The sequence below is a fragment of the Chiloscyllium punctatum genome, chromosome 37 (assembly GCF_047496795.1).
Source record: "Chiloscyllium punctatum isolate Juve2018m chromosome 37, sChiPun1.3, whole genome shotgun sequence".
NCBI lineage: Eukaryota > Metazoa > Chordata > Chondrichthyes > Orectolobiformes > Hemiscylliidae > Chiloscyllium > Chiloscyllium punctatum.
The window spans coordinates 46,306,307-46,322,885 of NC_092775.1; the positions used below are offsets into that span (position 1 = coordinate 46,306,307).

Genomic DNA, 16,579 nt, shown 5'->3' on the forward strand with positions numbered 1-16,579 from the left:
TTACTTTGCTGTTCTACGGTCTAACTAGTTAAGAAGTTATGCAGTTTACTTGTACTGTGCATTCATTATTCGGATCTCTTGCTTCCCCCCTCTACGATAATGTCAACTTGCTATTTCAGTAAATTGCCGGTCAAAAACTTTGGAACAAGTAAATATCCAACGCCAAGTCTCAACAACGGTGAACACTGTTAGGTGTCCTGCCCAGACAATTTTCTGGTGTTTTATCTTGGCTGATGACTAATCTTCCAAGTTTTGTATTAGCTTCAGATTCTTTGTAACAAAATGTATCAGCATCTTTAATTTAGTAACAATCAAAAGAGTAGAAATCCAAGGATAAATCTTTCACTCCTGTTTATATTTGAAATAATTATCTAATGCAGCTTTGGACTGGATACAACCCTGTCTGAGAATCAGTTTGGTAAAGCAGCCGCACTACACTAACTTCTAAACCAACCCTTTTATTTCAATACAATGTAAAGAAACTTTCTTGAGGGCTGAGCACATCAGCTATGCACAGGACTGATCAGTGATTAATAGAGAGGATTCTGTGAATTTAGCAGCCTGCAAATTGTCTTCAACATGATTTCTGTGTTTTAAATAGGTATCTCAGAGCTATGTATCTTGGAATTCAAAGTCGTTGGCACAAAGAACATGAGCGCCGACACTTTTACTGGAGAATGATGTTTGAGAGTGCTGACGTAAACATGCTGCGTCTGTTGGAGACCTTTCTTAAAAGTGCACCGCAGCTTGTCCTGCAGCTCAGTATTATGGTGCAGAGAAGCCACATTGGCACCTTGCAAGGTAAGGCTCAATAATTTTTCACAATACCAAAACGTACCAGAAGAACACAAGACATTTTAGAAATCAGCATAGACTAAGTTTAGCCCTTGTTTTTGTCACCTTCACCCCACATATCACTTTCTTGCATCATAGATTCCCTTCTCTCTTGTCAGAAACGTAACAACTGGACCTTCAAATCATTTAGACTGTCACTAATTTGCTTTTGTTGTTTTCAAATCTTTACCCTGTTATCTTGAAGAACAGTGAAAGAAAATCCACAAGCTGATTACACTTGGAAGATCACAATTTTTTAAAGGTTATGACCATCTTTACACCAGTCCTATTACTGAGCAGGATAATTAGCTCCATGTGGTGTGAGGATGTTATGGGTTCCAATATTCAAAAGCTCAAGTGTGGATTACCTATACTCACTGAATTAAATTATCCTGTTGGATGACAACACAGAATTCAGCAGGATTTTCAGTTGACACTCGCCAAGACCATCCGGTCTGGAATTCAAACTCCCGCACCCACTCACCACCCCAGCCACTGAAGTGAAGTTGCCAGCATTAATCCAAAGTTTTTTTCCCCTTTTCTGGTAACATTCCAAAATACTGCTATCATTACAGTGGGGGGGTTGGGGTGGGGTGGGGGGATTGTTTGACATTCACTCTTTCTTTAGGTTATTATGAATATAATAACTAAGCATTGTAAAATTGATCAAGGAAATTGGATATTATCCATTGGTTTCTATAAGAGTATAAATTAGATGGGCTCAATGACCTCATTCATCTGTACTTTGATCTATTTTAAACATTTAAATTTATTCCAGTCATCTATCTTAATCTAATTTTGCCATCCGTTTAACCAATATTATCTGAGTATAATAAACGTGAACAGTTTTAGGATTAGTTTCATAGAATCATACAAACCTGACAGTGGAGAAAGAGGCCATTTGGCCCATCAAGTCTACACCAACCCTCTGAAGAGCATCCCACTCAGCCCCCTGCACTCCTCACCCTCACATTTACCATGACTAATCCACCTAACCTGCACATCCCTGGACACCATAGAGCACTTTAGCATAACCAATGCACCTAGCTTTTGGATTGTGGGAGGAAACCAGTGCACCCAATGGAAACCCAAGCAGACATGGGGAGAATGTGCCAACTCCTTGGAAATAGCCACCCAATCGTACTTGGGTAACTGGCACTGTGAGGCAACATTGCTAACCACTATGCTACCATTCCTGTTCAGGTAGCATAATAATTATACTATTAGACCAATAATCCAGAAAATTGATCTAATTATCTGGAAATGCCACTGGGGCAGAATTTTTTAAAAATTAGAATTCATGTAAATTAAGTAAAAATGGAATAAAATATTAGTATCACTAATAGCAATCATAAAACCATAACATTGTAAAAACCCAACTGGATCATTCATGGCCTTTAGACAAGGTAAAATGCCTTTCTTATCTGGTTTGGCCCACATGTGCCCCCAGACCTAGAGCTGTACAATTGACTGTTAACTGCTCTCTGAAATATTCTTGTAAGCCGTTCAGTTTTTTTGAACTATGACAGTAATTGCACTGAGAATGAAATGAGAGGACCCACTTGGTTTCAACATTGGCATCAATTTTTGATTTGACAAAGGCATACCCAGCCCAGTCAACAGTGAAAACTCTTCAACACCTGCCTCTAGGAACACTTGGCAAAGTCAGACAAAGGGTTTAAATGTGAATTTGTGTGAATATGGTTAGTAGTTTGCAGATAACACCAAACTTAGTGGTCTAGTGGACAGTGAAGAAGATTATCTTAGAGTACAATGGGACCTTGATTAATTGGCCAATTGGTCGAGGTGTGGCAGATGGAGTTTAATTTAGAGAAAAGTGAGGTGTTGCATTTTGGTAAGGCAAACCAAGGCAGGACTTATACAACTAATATTAAGGCTCTGGGGAGTGTTGACAAACAGAGATCAAAAATGTCAAGCTGCACGACGTCTTCAGCATCCCTGCAGGTGGAGCGCAGCGAAGAAAAACCTGGTCACAGGCAGACGGGTCTATCTGCTCAAGGATAGATTACCCGTTTGTGTCCCGAATGTTCTCGGGTTAGATCCACCAACGTCAAGCCGATGTTCTTCTCTGACCACTGCCTCCTGCTGGCCGACTGTCACCTACAGGACGAGCAGCGGGCTGGTAAGGGAATGTGGAAACTGAACACAAAGCTGTTGACCCCGGGAAACATTGAGGAGCTCAAGAGGGACTATGCAGGTTGGAGAATCGTGAAGCCCCTCTTTCAGTCTCCAGCAGACTGGTGGGAAATGGTAAAAGGGAACATAAAGAGGTTCTTCATCCTCAAAGGTGTTCAATAGGTGACAGGGAGGCAGGTAAAACTGTCCCAGCTCCAGGAAAGTATGCAGAACCTGCTCCTGCTGCAGACAATGGGGTCGATGTCACTGAGGGCCTCAAGGAGGTGAAGGTCCAGCAAGCCTCACTCTTTGCCTCGGAGGCCTCCAAGATAATCTTCTGGTCCAGGGTCTGCTCCATGGAGCAGGACGAGACATGCTCACGTTTCTTCTTCCAGAAGGTGCACAAAGAGAGCTCCATGCTCAGCAGCCTGAAGGAAGAAGATGGCTCGATAACGTCATCTCAGGCTGATGTCATGAGGATCAGCAAATCCTTCTATGCCAGTCTGTATGACACGAAGCCAACTGACAGCACAGCCTCCCAGTAGTTCCTGTCCTCTATCATGGAGGTCTTAGACGCCAGAACATGGGAGAGGCTGGACCAGCTGCTATCCCTGGACAAGCTGACCAAGGCCCTCGAGTCCTTCGAGAAGAATAAAACTCCTGGAAGCGACGGCTTACCAGTCGAGCTGTATTCTGCTCTGTGGGACTTGATTGGCCAGGACCTGCTGGGGGTGTATGCCAGTATGCTTCTGGCAGGTACTATGAGTGAATCCATGAGGAAAGGCATCATCACCCTTCTCTACAAGCAGAAGGGGGGGAGATAGGAAATCAGAAATTGGAGACCAATCTCACTGTTAAACGTAGATTAAAAAAATCTTGTTAAAGGTCATTGCCAACTGGGTCAGGTCAGGTCTTATATGGGGTTGGTGATTCACCCTGACCAAACCTGCACTGTACCAAGCAGGAAGAACACTGAAAGTCTCGCATTCCTCAGGGATACGATCGTCTATATGCAGGACAGGGGGTTGGACACCTGCCTCATCCGCCTGGACTAGGAGAAAGCCTTTGACAGGATATCGCATACATATATGAGAGATGTTCTTTCCAAAATGGGCTTTGGGGAAGGAATCTGCAATTGGATCCGACTGCTCTACACCAATATTGTCAGTGCAGCCTTAATTAATGGGTGGAAATCAGATAGCTTCCCAGTCAAATCTGGAGTCCAGCAGGGCTGCCCTCTCTCTCCTTCCTTGTTTGTGTGCTGCATAGAGCCATTTGCCATCAGGAAGGATGCGAGCTTGAGAGGGGTGACTATTCCTGGCAGTGGGAGCCTACAGGTTAAGGCCTCCCTGTACATGGATGACGTCGCTGTCTTCTGCCCAGATCCACTGTCCGTGCACAGACTCGTGTGCATATGTGACCAGTTCGAACAGGCCTCAGGGGCCAAGGTAAACCGAGGCAAGAGCGAGGCCATTCTCTTTGGGAGCTGGGCCGACCAATCCTCCATCCCCCTCACCGTCAGGACTGACCACCTGAAGGTGCTGGGTATTTGGTTCGGAGGGGCTGGGGCATGCGCCAAGTCTTGAGAGGAGCGGATCAGTAAAGTGAGGCAGGAACTAGGCAGATGGGAGCAACGGTCACTCTCCATCGCAGGAAAAAACCTGGTCATCAGGTGTGAGGCACTGTCAGTGTTGTTATGTGGCACAATTCTGGCCTATTCCCAGAATCTGTGCCGCTGCAGTCACCCAGGCCATCTTCCACTTCATGTGGAAATCAAAGATGGACTGGATCCAAAGGGACTCGATGTATAAAGATCTGGGCAACGGGGGAAGACGCTGCCCCAGAATGCTCCAAGTAGTTGGACGGTTCTGTATCACCTGTCCTTTGTGGAGAAATTAATGAAAAAAAACACCTTTGACCACAAGTCCATCAGGAAGTGGTCAGCACGTAGTGTCCTTGAGACCGTTTGGGAAAAGGAGAGGGCAGATCCTATCGAGCAGTTCCCTGAGCAGACTGTCAAAGTCATTTGGCAGAATGCCTCATCGCCAGAACTTTCCAACAAGCACCAAGATATGGCTTGGCTGCTGGTGAGAAGGGCTCTGCCGGTGAGATCCTTTATGCACGCCCGGACTCTCCGCCGCACTGCACGCTGGCCTCGAAGAGGCTGTGGAAGGGACGCGGCTGTCACACACCTCCTTCTGGAATGTGCCTACGCAAAGGAAGTCTGGAGAGGAATGCAGTGGTGTTTGTCAAGGTTCGTCCCGAGCAGCGCCGTGACGCGGGACTCCGTGCTCTACAGTCTGTTCCCCGGGATGCACACCGAGACAAACATCAACTGTGCCTGGAGGATCATCAACTCTGTGAAAGATGCTCTTTGGTCTGCCTGAAACCTTCCAGCTGAAGGAGTTGACCCCGACTGAGTGTTGCAGACTGGCACACTCCAAGGTCCAGGACTACGTGTTGAGGGATGCGCTGAAGCTTGGGCAGCTGTCGCCAAGGCGCAGTGGGGAAAGGCCACCGTGCCTGCCTAAGACAAACAGGGGGCTCACCCAGTCATTTGGGCTCCGCTGGCGCCTCAGCAAAATACCAGGATGGTCAACACACAGACTTGTGTATACAAATGATTAATTCCAATCTCTGTATGTAAAGAAATGGAATGTATACGTATGTATGGCATCACCAGTTGTATAGATATCAGAATAATTTTATGAATAAAATATATTTTTGAAATACAAAAAAAAGAGACCTAAGGGTGCATGCTCATACATCCTTGAAAGTGGAGTCTGAGGTAGACAGGGTGATGAAGGAGGTGTTTGGCACACTGGCCTTCATTGGTCAGAACATTGAGTATCAGAGTGGGAACCTCATTGTGGCTGTACAGGACATTGGTGAGGCCACTTTTAGAATACTGTGTACAATTCTGGCCGCCCTCCTATCAAAAGGATATTGTTAAACTGGAGAAGGCGCATAAAAGATTTACAAGAATGTGGCCAGGACTGTAGGGAGAGGCTGAATAGGCTCGGGCTTTCTACCCTGGAGCACCGGAGCATGATGGGTGACCTTATTGTAGTCTATAAAATCATGAGGTGTGTGGATAGGGTGAATAGTCAAAGTCATTTCCCTAGAATGGGAGAGTCCAAAACCAGAGGACATAGGTTTAAGGTAAGAGGGGAAAGATTTAAAAAAGACCTGAGGGGTAACCTTTTCTGCAGAGGGTGGTGTGTGTCTGGAACAAGCTGCTGGAAGAAGTGGTGGAGATGGGCACTATTACAACATTTTAACAGGCATCTGGATGGGTATATGTATAGGAAGGGTTTAGGGGGGTATGAACCAAATGCTGGCAAATGGGATTAGGTCAGATTGTGATGTCTGGTCAGCATGGATGAGTTGGACCGAAGGGTCTGTTTCCATGCTGTATGACTCTGAGCTCCATGATCGCATTTGTAGGAGCAACTGCTGCACAGACCTCATGGGAGTTAAAAGCCTTCTTCACTAACGACATTGTCCACTCGGGGCGGCACGGTTGCACAGTGGTTAGCACTGCTCCATCACAGTACCAGAGTCCCAGGTTCAATTCCAGCCTCAAGCGACTGTCTGTGTGGAGTTTGCACATTCTGCCCGTGTCTGCATGGGTTTCCTCTGGGTGCTCTGGTTTCCGCCCACAGTCCAAAGGTGAGCAGGTCAGGTGAATTGGCCATACTAAATTGCCCCTTAGTGTTAGGTGCATTAGTCAGAGAGAAATGGGTCTGGATGGGTTCCTCTTCGGCGAGTTGGTGTGGACTTGTTGGGCCGAAGAGCCTGTTTCCACACTGTAGGGAATGTAATCTAATCTAATATTCCCTCCAGTTTTTACTTCAGTCTGTGGACCTCCAAGGTCCATCCACGCAGCAACTTCTGGACCCGATAGTCAGTGCACGTCCACAAACTTGGAGGAACATCAGAACAGCCACTCAGTATACAGGGAACACTATCCACTCTCCCCTACATCCCCTATGTTATGTGCCACTACCACATTGCTAAATGAGGTAGCTCCTTCAGATGTTGTACCCCATAAACTATTACCTCACTTGGCTGGACGCTGGTTTGTGATGCAGAGAAATGCCAACTGCATATGTTCACTTTTTGTCCCAGCCAAGGTAACCAGAAGGTCTTCTAGTGACCCTAAGGTTAAACTCAATGCAATTCATCTCTCTATCATGACAGAGCAATCCTCTGGGATTATGGCAACTTTATTGTTGCTTTTCTCTTGATCATCAATAAACTGGGGTGTGCATTAGAACATAGAACATAGAACATAGAACATAGAACAATACAGCACAGAACAGGCCCTTCGGCCCACGATGTTGTGCCGAACTTCTAACCTAGATTAAGCACCCATCCATGTACCTATCCAAATGCCGCTTAAAGGTCGCCAATGATTCTGACTCTACCACTCCCACGGGCAGCGCATTCCATGCCCCCACCACTCTCTGGGTAAAGAACCCACCCCTGACATCTCCCCTATACCTTCCACCCTTCACCTTAAATTTATGTCCCCTTGTAACACTCTGTTGTACCCGGGGAAAAAGTCTCTGACTGTCTACTCTATCTATTCCTCTGATCATCTTATAAACCTCTATCAAGTCACCCCTCATCCTTCGCCATTCCAATGAGAAAAGGCCGAGAACTCTCAACCTATCCTCGTACGACCTATTCTCCATTCCAGGCAACATCCTGGTAAATCTTCTCTGCACCCTCTCCAAAGCTTCCACATCTTTCCTAAAGTGAGGCGACCAGAACTGCACACAGTACTCCAAATGTGGCCTAACCAAAGTCCTGTACAGCTGCAACATCACTTCACGACTCTTGAATTCAATCCCTCTGCTAATGAACGATAATACTCCATAGGCCTTCTTACAAACTCTATCCACCTGAGTGGCAACCTTCAATGATCTATGTACATAGACCCCAAGATCCCTCTGTTCCTCCACCTGACTAAGAACCCTACCATTAACCCTGTATTCCGCATTCTTATTTGTTCTTCCAAAATGGACAACCTCACACTTGGCAGGGTTGAACTCCATCTGCCACTCCTCAGCCCAGCTCTGCATCATATCTAAGTCCCTCTGCAGCCGACAACAGCCCTCCTCACTGTCCACAACTCCACCTATCTTCGTATCATCTGCAAATTTACTGACCCACCTTTCGACTCCCTCATCTAAGTCATTAATAAAAATTACAAACAGCAGAGGACCCAGAACTGATCCCTGCGGAACTCCACTTGTAACTGGGCTCCAGGCTGAATATTTACCATCTACCACCACTCTCTGCCTTCGACCGGTTAGCCAGTTTTCTATCCAATTGGCCAAATTTCCCTCTATCCCATGCCTCCTGACTTTCCGCATAAGCCTACCATGGGGAACCTTATCAAATGCCTTACTAAAATCCATGTACACTACATCCACTGCTCTACCCTCATCCACATGCTTGGTCACCTCCTCGAAGAATTCAATAAGACTTGTAAGGCAAGACCTACCCTTCACAAATCCGTGCTGGCTGTCCCTAATCAAGCAGTGTCTTTCCAGATACTCGTAAATCCTATCCCTCAGTACCCTTTCCATTATTTTGCCTACCACAGAAGTAAGACTAACTGGCCTGTAATTCCCGGGGTTATCCCTATTCCCTTTTTTGAACAGGGGCACAACATTCGCTACTCTCCAGTCCCCTGGTACCACCCCCGTTGCCAGTGAAGACGAGAAGATCATTGCCAACGGTACTGCAATTTCCTCTCTTGCTTCCCACATAATCCTAGGATATATCCCGTCAGGCCCGGGGGACTTGTCTATCCTCAAGTTGTTCAAAATGTCCAACACATCTTCCTTCCTAACAGGTATCTCCTCTAGCTTAACAGTCCGTTTCACACTCTCCTCTTCAACAATACGGTCCCTCTCGTTCGTAAATACTGAAGAGAAGTACTTGTTCAAGACCTCTCCTATCTCTTCCGACTCAATACACAGTCTCCCACTACTGTCCTTGATCGGACCTACTCTCGTTCTCGTCATTCTCAGCTTTCTCACATACGCATAAAATGCCTTGGGGTTATCCTTGATCCTATCCGCCAAGGATTTTTCATGCCCTCTCTTAGCTCTCCTAATCCCTTTCTTCAGGTCCCTTCTGGCTATCCTGTATCCCTCCACTGCTCTGTCTGAACCCTGTTTCCTCAACCTTCTGTAAGCCTCCTTCTTCCTCTTTACTAGACATTCAACCTCCCTCGTCAACCAAGGCTCCCTCACATGACCATTTCTTTCCTGCCTGATAGGTACATACATATCATGGACACGTCGTATCTGCTCTTTGAAAAAGTTCCACATTTCCACCACATCCTTCCCTGACAGCCTATGCTCCCAACGTATGCTCCTCAAATCCTGTCTTACAGCATCGTAATTTCCCTTCCCCCAATTGTAAAATCTACCTTGTTGTGCGCACCTATCTCTCTCCATAACCAAGGTGAAAGTCACAGAATTGTGGTCACCATCACCAATATGTTCACCCACTAACAAGCCCACCACTTGTCCCGGTTCATTACCGAGTACCAAATCCAATATGGCCTCCCCTCTGGTTGGACAACCTACATACTGCGTTAGAAAAGCTTCCTGGACACACTGCACAAACACCGCCCCATCCAATCTACTTGATCTAAAGAGCTTCCAATTAATATTTGGGAAGTTGAAGTCGCCCATGACTACGACCCTGTGGCTTCTGCACCTTTCCAAAATCTGTTTCCCAATCTGTTTCTCCACATCTCTGCTGCTATTGGGGGGCCTATAGTAAACACCCAACAAGGTGACTGCACCTTTCCTATTTCTGACTTCAGCCCATACTACCTCCAAAGGCAGATCCCCCTCAAACTTCCTTTCTGCAGCCGTTATACCATTTCTAATTAGCAACGCCACCCCCCCCTCCTTTTTTACCACCCTCCCTAATCTTACTGAAACATCTGTAACCAGGAACCTCCAACAGCCATTCCTGTCCCTCATCTATCCATGTTTCCGTGATGGCCACAACATCGTAGTCCCAGGTACCGATCCACGCCTTAAGTTCACCCACCTTATTTCTGATACTCCTTGCGTTGAAGTATACGCACTTGAGCCCATCTCTGTGTCCGCAAGTAGTCCCTGTCAGTGCTACCTTCTCCACAGCCTCCCTACAGGCTTGGGCATCCTGACACACAGCTAGCTTACTTGCTGGACTACAAGTCCGGATCCCATCCCCCTGCCAAATTAGTTTAAACCCCCCCGAAGAGTGCTAGCAAACCTACCCCCAGGATATTGGTGCCCTTCTGGTTCAGGTGCAACCCGTCCTGTTTGTACAGGTCCCACCTTCCCCAGAATGCAGTCCAATTGTCCAAATATCTGAAGCCCTCCCTCCTACACCATCCTTGCAGCCACGTGTTCAACTGCACTCTCTCCCTATTCTTTGCCTCACTGTCACGTGGCACCGGCAACAACCCAGAGATGACGACTCTGTCTGTCCTAGCTTTTAGCTTCCAGCCTAACTCCTTGAGCTCTTGAATGACCTCCCCACCCCTCTTCCTACCTATGTCGTTGGTGCCAATGTGAACCACGACTTCTGGCTGCACACCCTCCCCCTTAAGGATTCTGAAGACACGGTCCGAGACGTCTCGGACCCTAGCACCCGGGAGGCAACAAATCATCCGAGAGTCTCGCCCATGTCCACAGAACCGCCTGTCCGTCCCTCTAACTAGAGAGTCCCCTATAACTAGCGCTCTCCTCCTCTCCCCCTTTCCCTTCTGAGTCTCAGAGCCACAGACCCCTTCACTGCAGCTTACACCTGCAAGGCTGTCCCCCTCAACAGTTTCCAAAGCTGTATACTTATTTTTTAGGGGAACGACCACAGGGGAACCCTGCACTGCCTGCTTCTTCCCCTTCCCACCTCTAACTGTTACCCAGCTACCTCTGTTCTCCGGCGTAACTATGTCCCTGTAGCTTCTATCAATCACCCTCTCAGCCTCTCGAATAATCCTCAGCTCATCCAGCTCCAGTTCCAGTTCCCTAACCCGTTCGGTGAGAATCAGGATCTGACTGCATTTCCTGCAGACGAAGTCGGCAGGAGTATCGGTGGTCACCCCTACCTCAAACATCCTGCAGGAGGAACATTCCACCGCCTGCGCTGCCATGACTGTACACTGTCTCCAAAAACAAGAACACTGAGTCAATAACACTGAGTCACTTACCTGTGGACTTTAAAGTTAGGTTAGAGGAGGAGGGTGGGAGGGAGGCCCTACGAAAGTCGGACCTGGGGTCTAGAACACACCCACTCAAATACTAATCACTTACCTTCCCGCCCAGCTATGCGCTCCAACCTCACTTCCGCTGCCCGCTACAGGTAAGTAATTTTGAAACAAACTGTCTTACCTTAGCTGTAGTCTCCCGGGTTCGCTTTGACTCGGCCGCTGCTCCCACTCAAAAAAAATACAGAAAAGTAAAAAGATATGGTGTCTACATGCCTCTGCCCTTCAAAAAAAAATGTATTTTGGAAAGGTGTTTCATTACAAAATGTGTTAATTTAAAAATAAAACACGGCATTTACATCCATTAATTTCTCCTACCCCTAAACGCAACCTTATATGCTCTTAGCACTTCTTAAAGCTTTCACTTATTCCAACACTTTATGTTCTGGTCAATGCACCTGAAATTACATCATCTTTTACAGCAATGTAAATAAATACATTAAGTAGTTGCAACAAAAGTCTTGTATTCCAATGAAGATTATGATCTGTATAAATTAATATTTCCTCTTTTATGTGTTATACATGGATTCCAAAGTGTTAAAGAGACAAAAATTATCCAAAAGCTTTTTTTTCACTGTATAGTACTACTTATGTTACTGATTTTAGTTGCTTAGAGAAGTACGTCACTGGCTTCTCTATTCCCAACTCCTCATCCTTCAATAAGATTGCATCTACCTACAAGTCATGAGCATAGAGTGCCATTTGACAGTTGGAAAGTTCTGACACAATAACCACTGGTTTATTTATTACAATTGCCTTCAGTTTCTCAAAGGTTCCTTGGCATTCTGCTGCCCATACCATTTTTGCAAGTTTGTTAAAGGTACAGCTATTATGTTGAAATTATGAACACATTCCTGGTAAAACCTATAAGTTCCTAAAAATCTCATGATTTCTCATTTAGTTTTAGGAATAGGGCATTCCATTAGAGCCTTTTCCTCTTGGCAACACTTGTCATGTCTTACACTCTGCCCTGGGTAAATTACTCTTGCTTTTCAACATTTACTTTTAGCTAAATTTATTACTAAGCTAACCAAATATAATTGCTTAAACAGGTTTTCTGCTTGACTTACATGTTTTTTATGATGTGTTACTATATAGCATAACATCCTCCAAATAAATTACACTGTTTTAAATGTCAACTACTATTTGGTTCATAAGCCTGTAGATTGTCACTGGGGTACTCATTCATCCATGCGGTATCACCCAACACCCCATTTGGTGTAACGAATGTGGATATTTCTTTAGACCTTGATTTTAGTTGAACTTGTCAATATTCCTTCAATAGATTAATTTTAGAAAGGAATGATACACTGCCAATGCAATCTCCCAATGTGGAATGGGTACAAATCTTTGTGGTCGCATTTATCTTTCCATAATCTCTGCAGAGTCTAGTTGATCCATCTGACTTAGGAACTAACACTATCGGTGAATTCCAGCAGAGTGGACTAAGTTAAATCAAGTGATCTTCCAACATGTATTCACTCTGTCTTCACCTGAGCTTGTTTTATTCTGTACTCAACCAATAAGGATGCTGTTTTGTTCATCCTTACTCTCCAACATCCATATCAAGTCGAGCTAATGTTGTATATCCAGACATATCTCTACACATCACTTAATGCTTACTCAGTAGTCTTACGATATCCTCTTGTTTTTCTTTATCTAAATATGAGAAGACAATTCTGTCTTCTTACTGTTCCAACATATCTGTGTTAACTAGGAGGAGGCTCATTTTGAGAAACTTTCTACCTCTTTTACTTTACTGCTATTGTCTCTGTCATCTTTCACCTCCGCTTACCACCTGACCAACTTGTTCCTCCTGATCCTTTTCCTTATGTTAATACCTTTTCAATATGCTTATGTGATACAATTAATTCTTCTTTCTATGATCAGGAGTATTTCACTTTAATAACCTTACTAATTACTTTGTATGGACCACTGCCACTTTTAAAGATTCACTTTGCAAAGGCAACAAAACTAATACTACATTTCCCACTTGAAATGTTCTACTTGCTGAATGTTGATCTGTCAATTCATTTTCATCTTTCAAATATTCTTGTGCTACCTTCTATGCTCCTGTGGGTCTTCAAAAGTGAACATGTAAGCCAACATTGAGGATTTGTCTTTGCTTCATGAATTTCTCCCTTATCAATTTTAAGGGACCGCAAGGAATTTCTAGCAGTAAATAGTAAGAATTCTAATCCTTTGACCTACTACTGTGGATATTCATGACAGTATGCCTTTATCGTGGGTTTGACAGTCCAATGGTACCTCTGTGTTTGTGAATGATATGCAGTTTCCTTCAATTATTTAATACCCAAGCTGCTAATGTTCTCCAGAAAACTTAAGGCACACAGCTAGAACCTTGACCAGACTGTATCTCATTCGGTAGTCCATAACAAATAAAACAAAGCTTGTTAACTTTTCCACGATGGATCCTAGCTGTAACTGTCCTTAAAGGAATAGCTTCTGTCAATCAGGTTGTCATATCCATCATTGTAAGGAACCACTGATAACCTGCTTTTGTTTGTTTTCATTAATAGTTAGAAATAATTTATTCATATTCACCTGAATGGTTCTTCAAAGACTCTTACGTGTATGGAAGGTACTAAGGGTAACTAGGGAGAGAATAGGGCCCCTCAAAGATCAGCAAGGCAGCCTTTGTGTGGAGCCGCAGAAAATGGGGGAGATATTAAACAAGAATTTTGCATCAGTATTTACTGTGGGAAAGGACATGGAAATATAGAATATAGGGAAATAGATGGTGACATCTTGAAAAATGTCCATGTTACAGAGGAGGAAGTGCTGGATGTCTTGAAACGCATAAAAGTGGATAAATCCCCAGGACCTGATCAGGTGTACCCAAGAACTCTGTGGGAAGCTAAGAAAGGGATTGCTGGGCCTCTTGCTGAGATATTTGTATCATCGATAGTCACGGATGAGATGCTGGAAGACTGGAGGTTGGCTAACGTGGTGCCACTGTCTAAGAAGGGCGGTAAGGACACGCCAGGGAACTATAAACCAGTGAGCCTGACGCTGGTGGTAGGCATGATGTTGGAGGGAATCCTGAGGGACAGGATATACATGTATTTGGAAAGGCAAGGCCTGATTAGGGATAGTCAACATGGCTTTGTGCATGAGAAATCATGTGTCTCAAACTTGATTGAGTTTTTTGAAGAAGTTACAAAGAGGATTGATGTGGGCAGAGCTGTAGATATGATCTTAATGGACTTCAGTAAGGCATTCGACAAGATTCTCCATGGGAGACTGATTAGCAAGGTTAGATCTTATGGAATAAAAGGTGAACTAGCCATTTGGATACAGAACTGGCTCAAAGGTAGAAGATAGAGGGTGGTGGTGGTGGGTTGTTTTTCAGACTGGAGGCCTGTGACCAGTGGAGTGCCACGAGGATTGGTGCTGGGCCCTCTACTTTTGTCATTTCTATAAATGATTTGGATGTAAGCATAAGAGGTATAGTTAATAAGTTTGCAGATGACACCAAAATTGGAGGTGTAGTGGACAGCGAAGAAGGTACCTCAGATTACAACAGGATCTTGGCCAAATGGGCCAATTGGCTGAGAAGCGGCAGATGGGAATTTAATTCCGATAAGTGCGAAGTGCTGCATTTTGGGAAAGCAAATCTTAGCAAGACTTATACACTTAATTGTGAGGTCCCCGGGAGTGTTGCTGAACAAAGAGACCTTGGAGTACAGGGTCATAGCTCCTTGAAAGCGGAGTCACAGGTAGATAGGATAGTGAAGAAGGTGTTTGGTATGCTTTCCTTTATTGGTCAGAGTATTGAGTACAGGATTTGAGAGGTCATGTTGCGGTTGTACAGGACATTGATTCGGCCACTGTTGGAATCTTGTGTGCAATTCTGGTCTCCTTCCTATCGGAAAGATGTTGTGAAACTTGAAAGGGTTCAAAAAAGATTTACAAGGATGTTGCCAAGGTTGGAGGATTTGAGAGTTATAGGGAGAGGCTGAACAGGCAGGGGCTGTTTTGCCTGGAGCATCGAAGGCTAAGGGGTGACCTTATTGAGGTTTACAATATTGAGGGGCATGAATAGGGTAAACAGACAAAGTATATTCCCTGGGGTGGGGGAGTCCAGAACTAGAAGGCATAGGTTTAGGGTGAGAGGGGAAAGATATAAAAGAGACCTGCGGAGGCAATTTTTTCATGCAGAGGGTGGAACATGTATGGAATGAGCTGCCAGAGGTAGTGGTAGAGGCTGGTACAATTGTAACATTTAAAGAGGCATTTTGATGGGTATATGAATAGGGAGGGATTGGAGGGATATGGGCCAGGTGCTGGCAGGTGGGACTAGATTGGGTTGGAATATTTCGTCAGCATGGACGGGTTGGACCGAAGTGTCTATTTCCGTGCTGTACATCTCTATGACTCTATGACCTGGCATGATGACATTTTTACAGAACCGTACTATACCTTTATGTAGTCCTGTAATTGTAAAATACCTGTCTATCAATCCTACATTTTCCATATTCCTATATGCCCTACCATTGGAAATTCATGTGCTACTCACAGTATCTCCTTACGACATCTGGGCAGTACCATTATTCGAAGAACAGCTATCCATTCTTCACCTGTAGGTCTGCAAGGATGTCTCCAACTCCTCATCAGAACTCTGTTTTGAGTATAATAACATTCTGAAGCTGAGGCTGGAGGAGGTCCAATATCAGCTGCTTCTGTTAGCTTGCTTAACTCTGGATCTTCAGTTAACATAGGCATGCCAAGCACTACTTTTGAATTATGCTCATTTGAAATAGCGTTTCAGCTACTGCATCATCTACTTGTAGTCTTACTGCCCTCTGGTGATGGACTTTATTTAGCCATTGGTCTGGGTTATACAACATAATAGAAAAATACCTGGAACTAGTTCTTGCAACTGTTCCAGTCTTTAGCTTCCAATGGACTTCGTGTAATCATCCACAAAACTCTAACTTTCACTCATGCTAAATCATTCCAAAGCAGTAAATCAGGATCATCCATAGCTAATTTCTTAACTACCCAACTACATAGTCCAGACCACAAGTTAAACCCCTCATTCTAACTGGACTTAATAAAAAGGAACCAAGATTTACTCTCCACCATTTATTAACATTTTTGTTTCCTTTGAACTGTCTGAGAAAATTAAATCCTAATCCAGCAAGAGTATGAGTAGCCCTCGCATCCCTTGGAATAGTTGACACAAAAATGGGTTATCGTCCATTAAAATCAAAATCCTTCATATTTCACATCTATCCTATGTACTTCTTTCACAGTCGCAACAGTGTTTACCTCTAGTCTCTTTATTGCAGATCT

At 44.6% G+C, this 16,579-nt stretch overlaps 1 protein-coding gene across 1 annotated transcript in view; it reads left to right on the top strand.

Annotated features, from left to right (window-relative positions):
• xkr7b (XK, Kell blood group complex subunit-related family, member 7b) overlaps nucleotides 1-16,579 on the top strand; it is a 203,253-nt gene that overhangs the window by 162,041 nt on the left and 24,633 nt on the right. Inside the window, exon 2 of the mRNA XM_072556761.1 lies at nucleotides 602-801. Coding sequence (XP_072412862.1) covers nucleotides 602-801 — 200 coding nt within the window. The remainder of the gene's footprint in view (nucleotides 1-601; nucleotides 802-16,579) is intronic.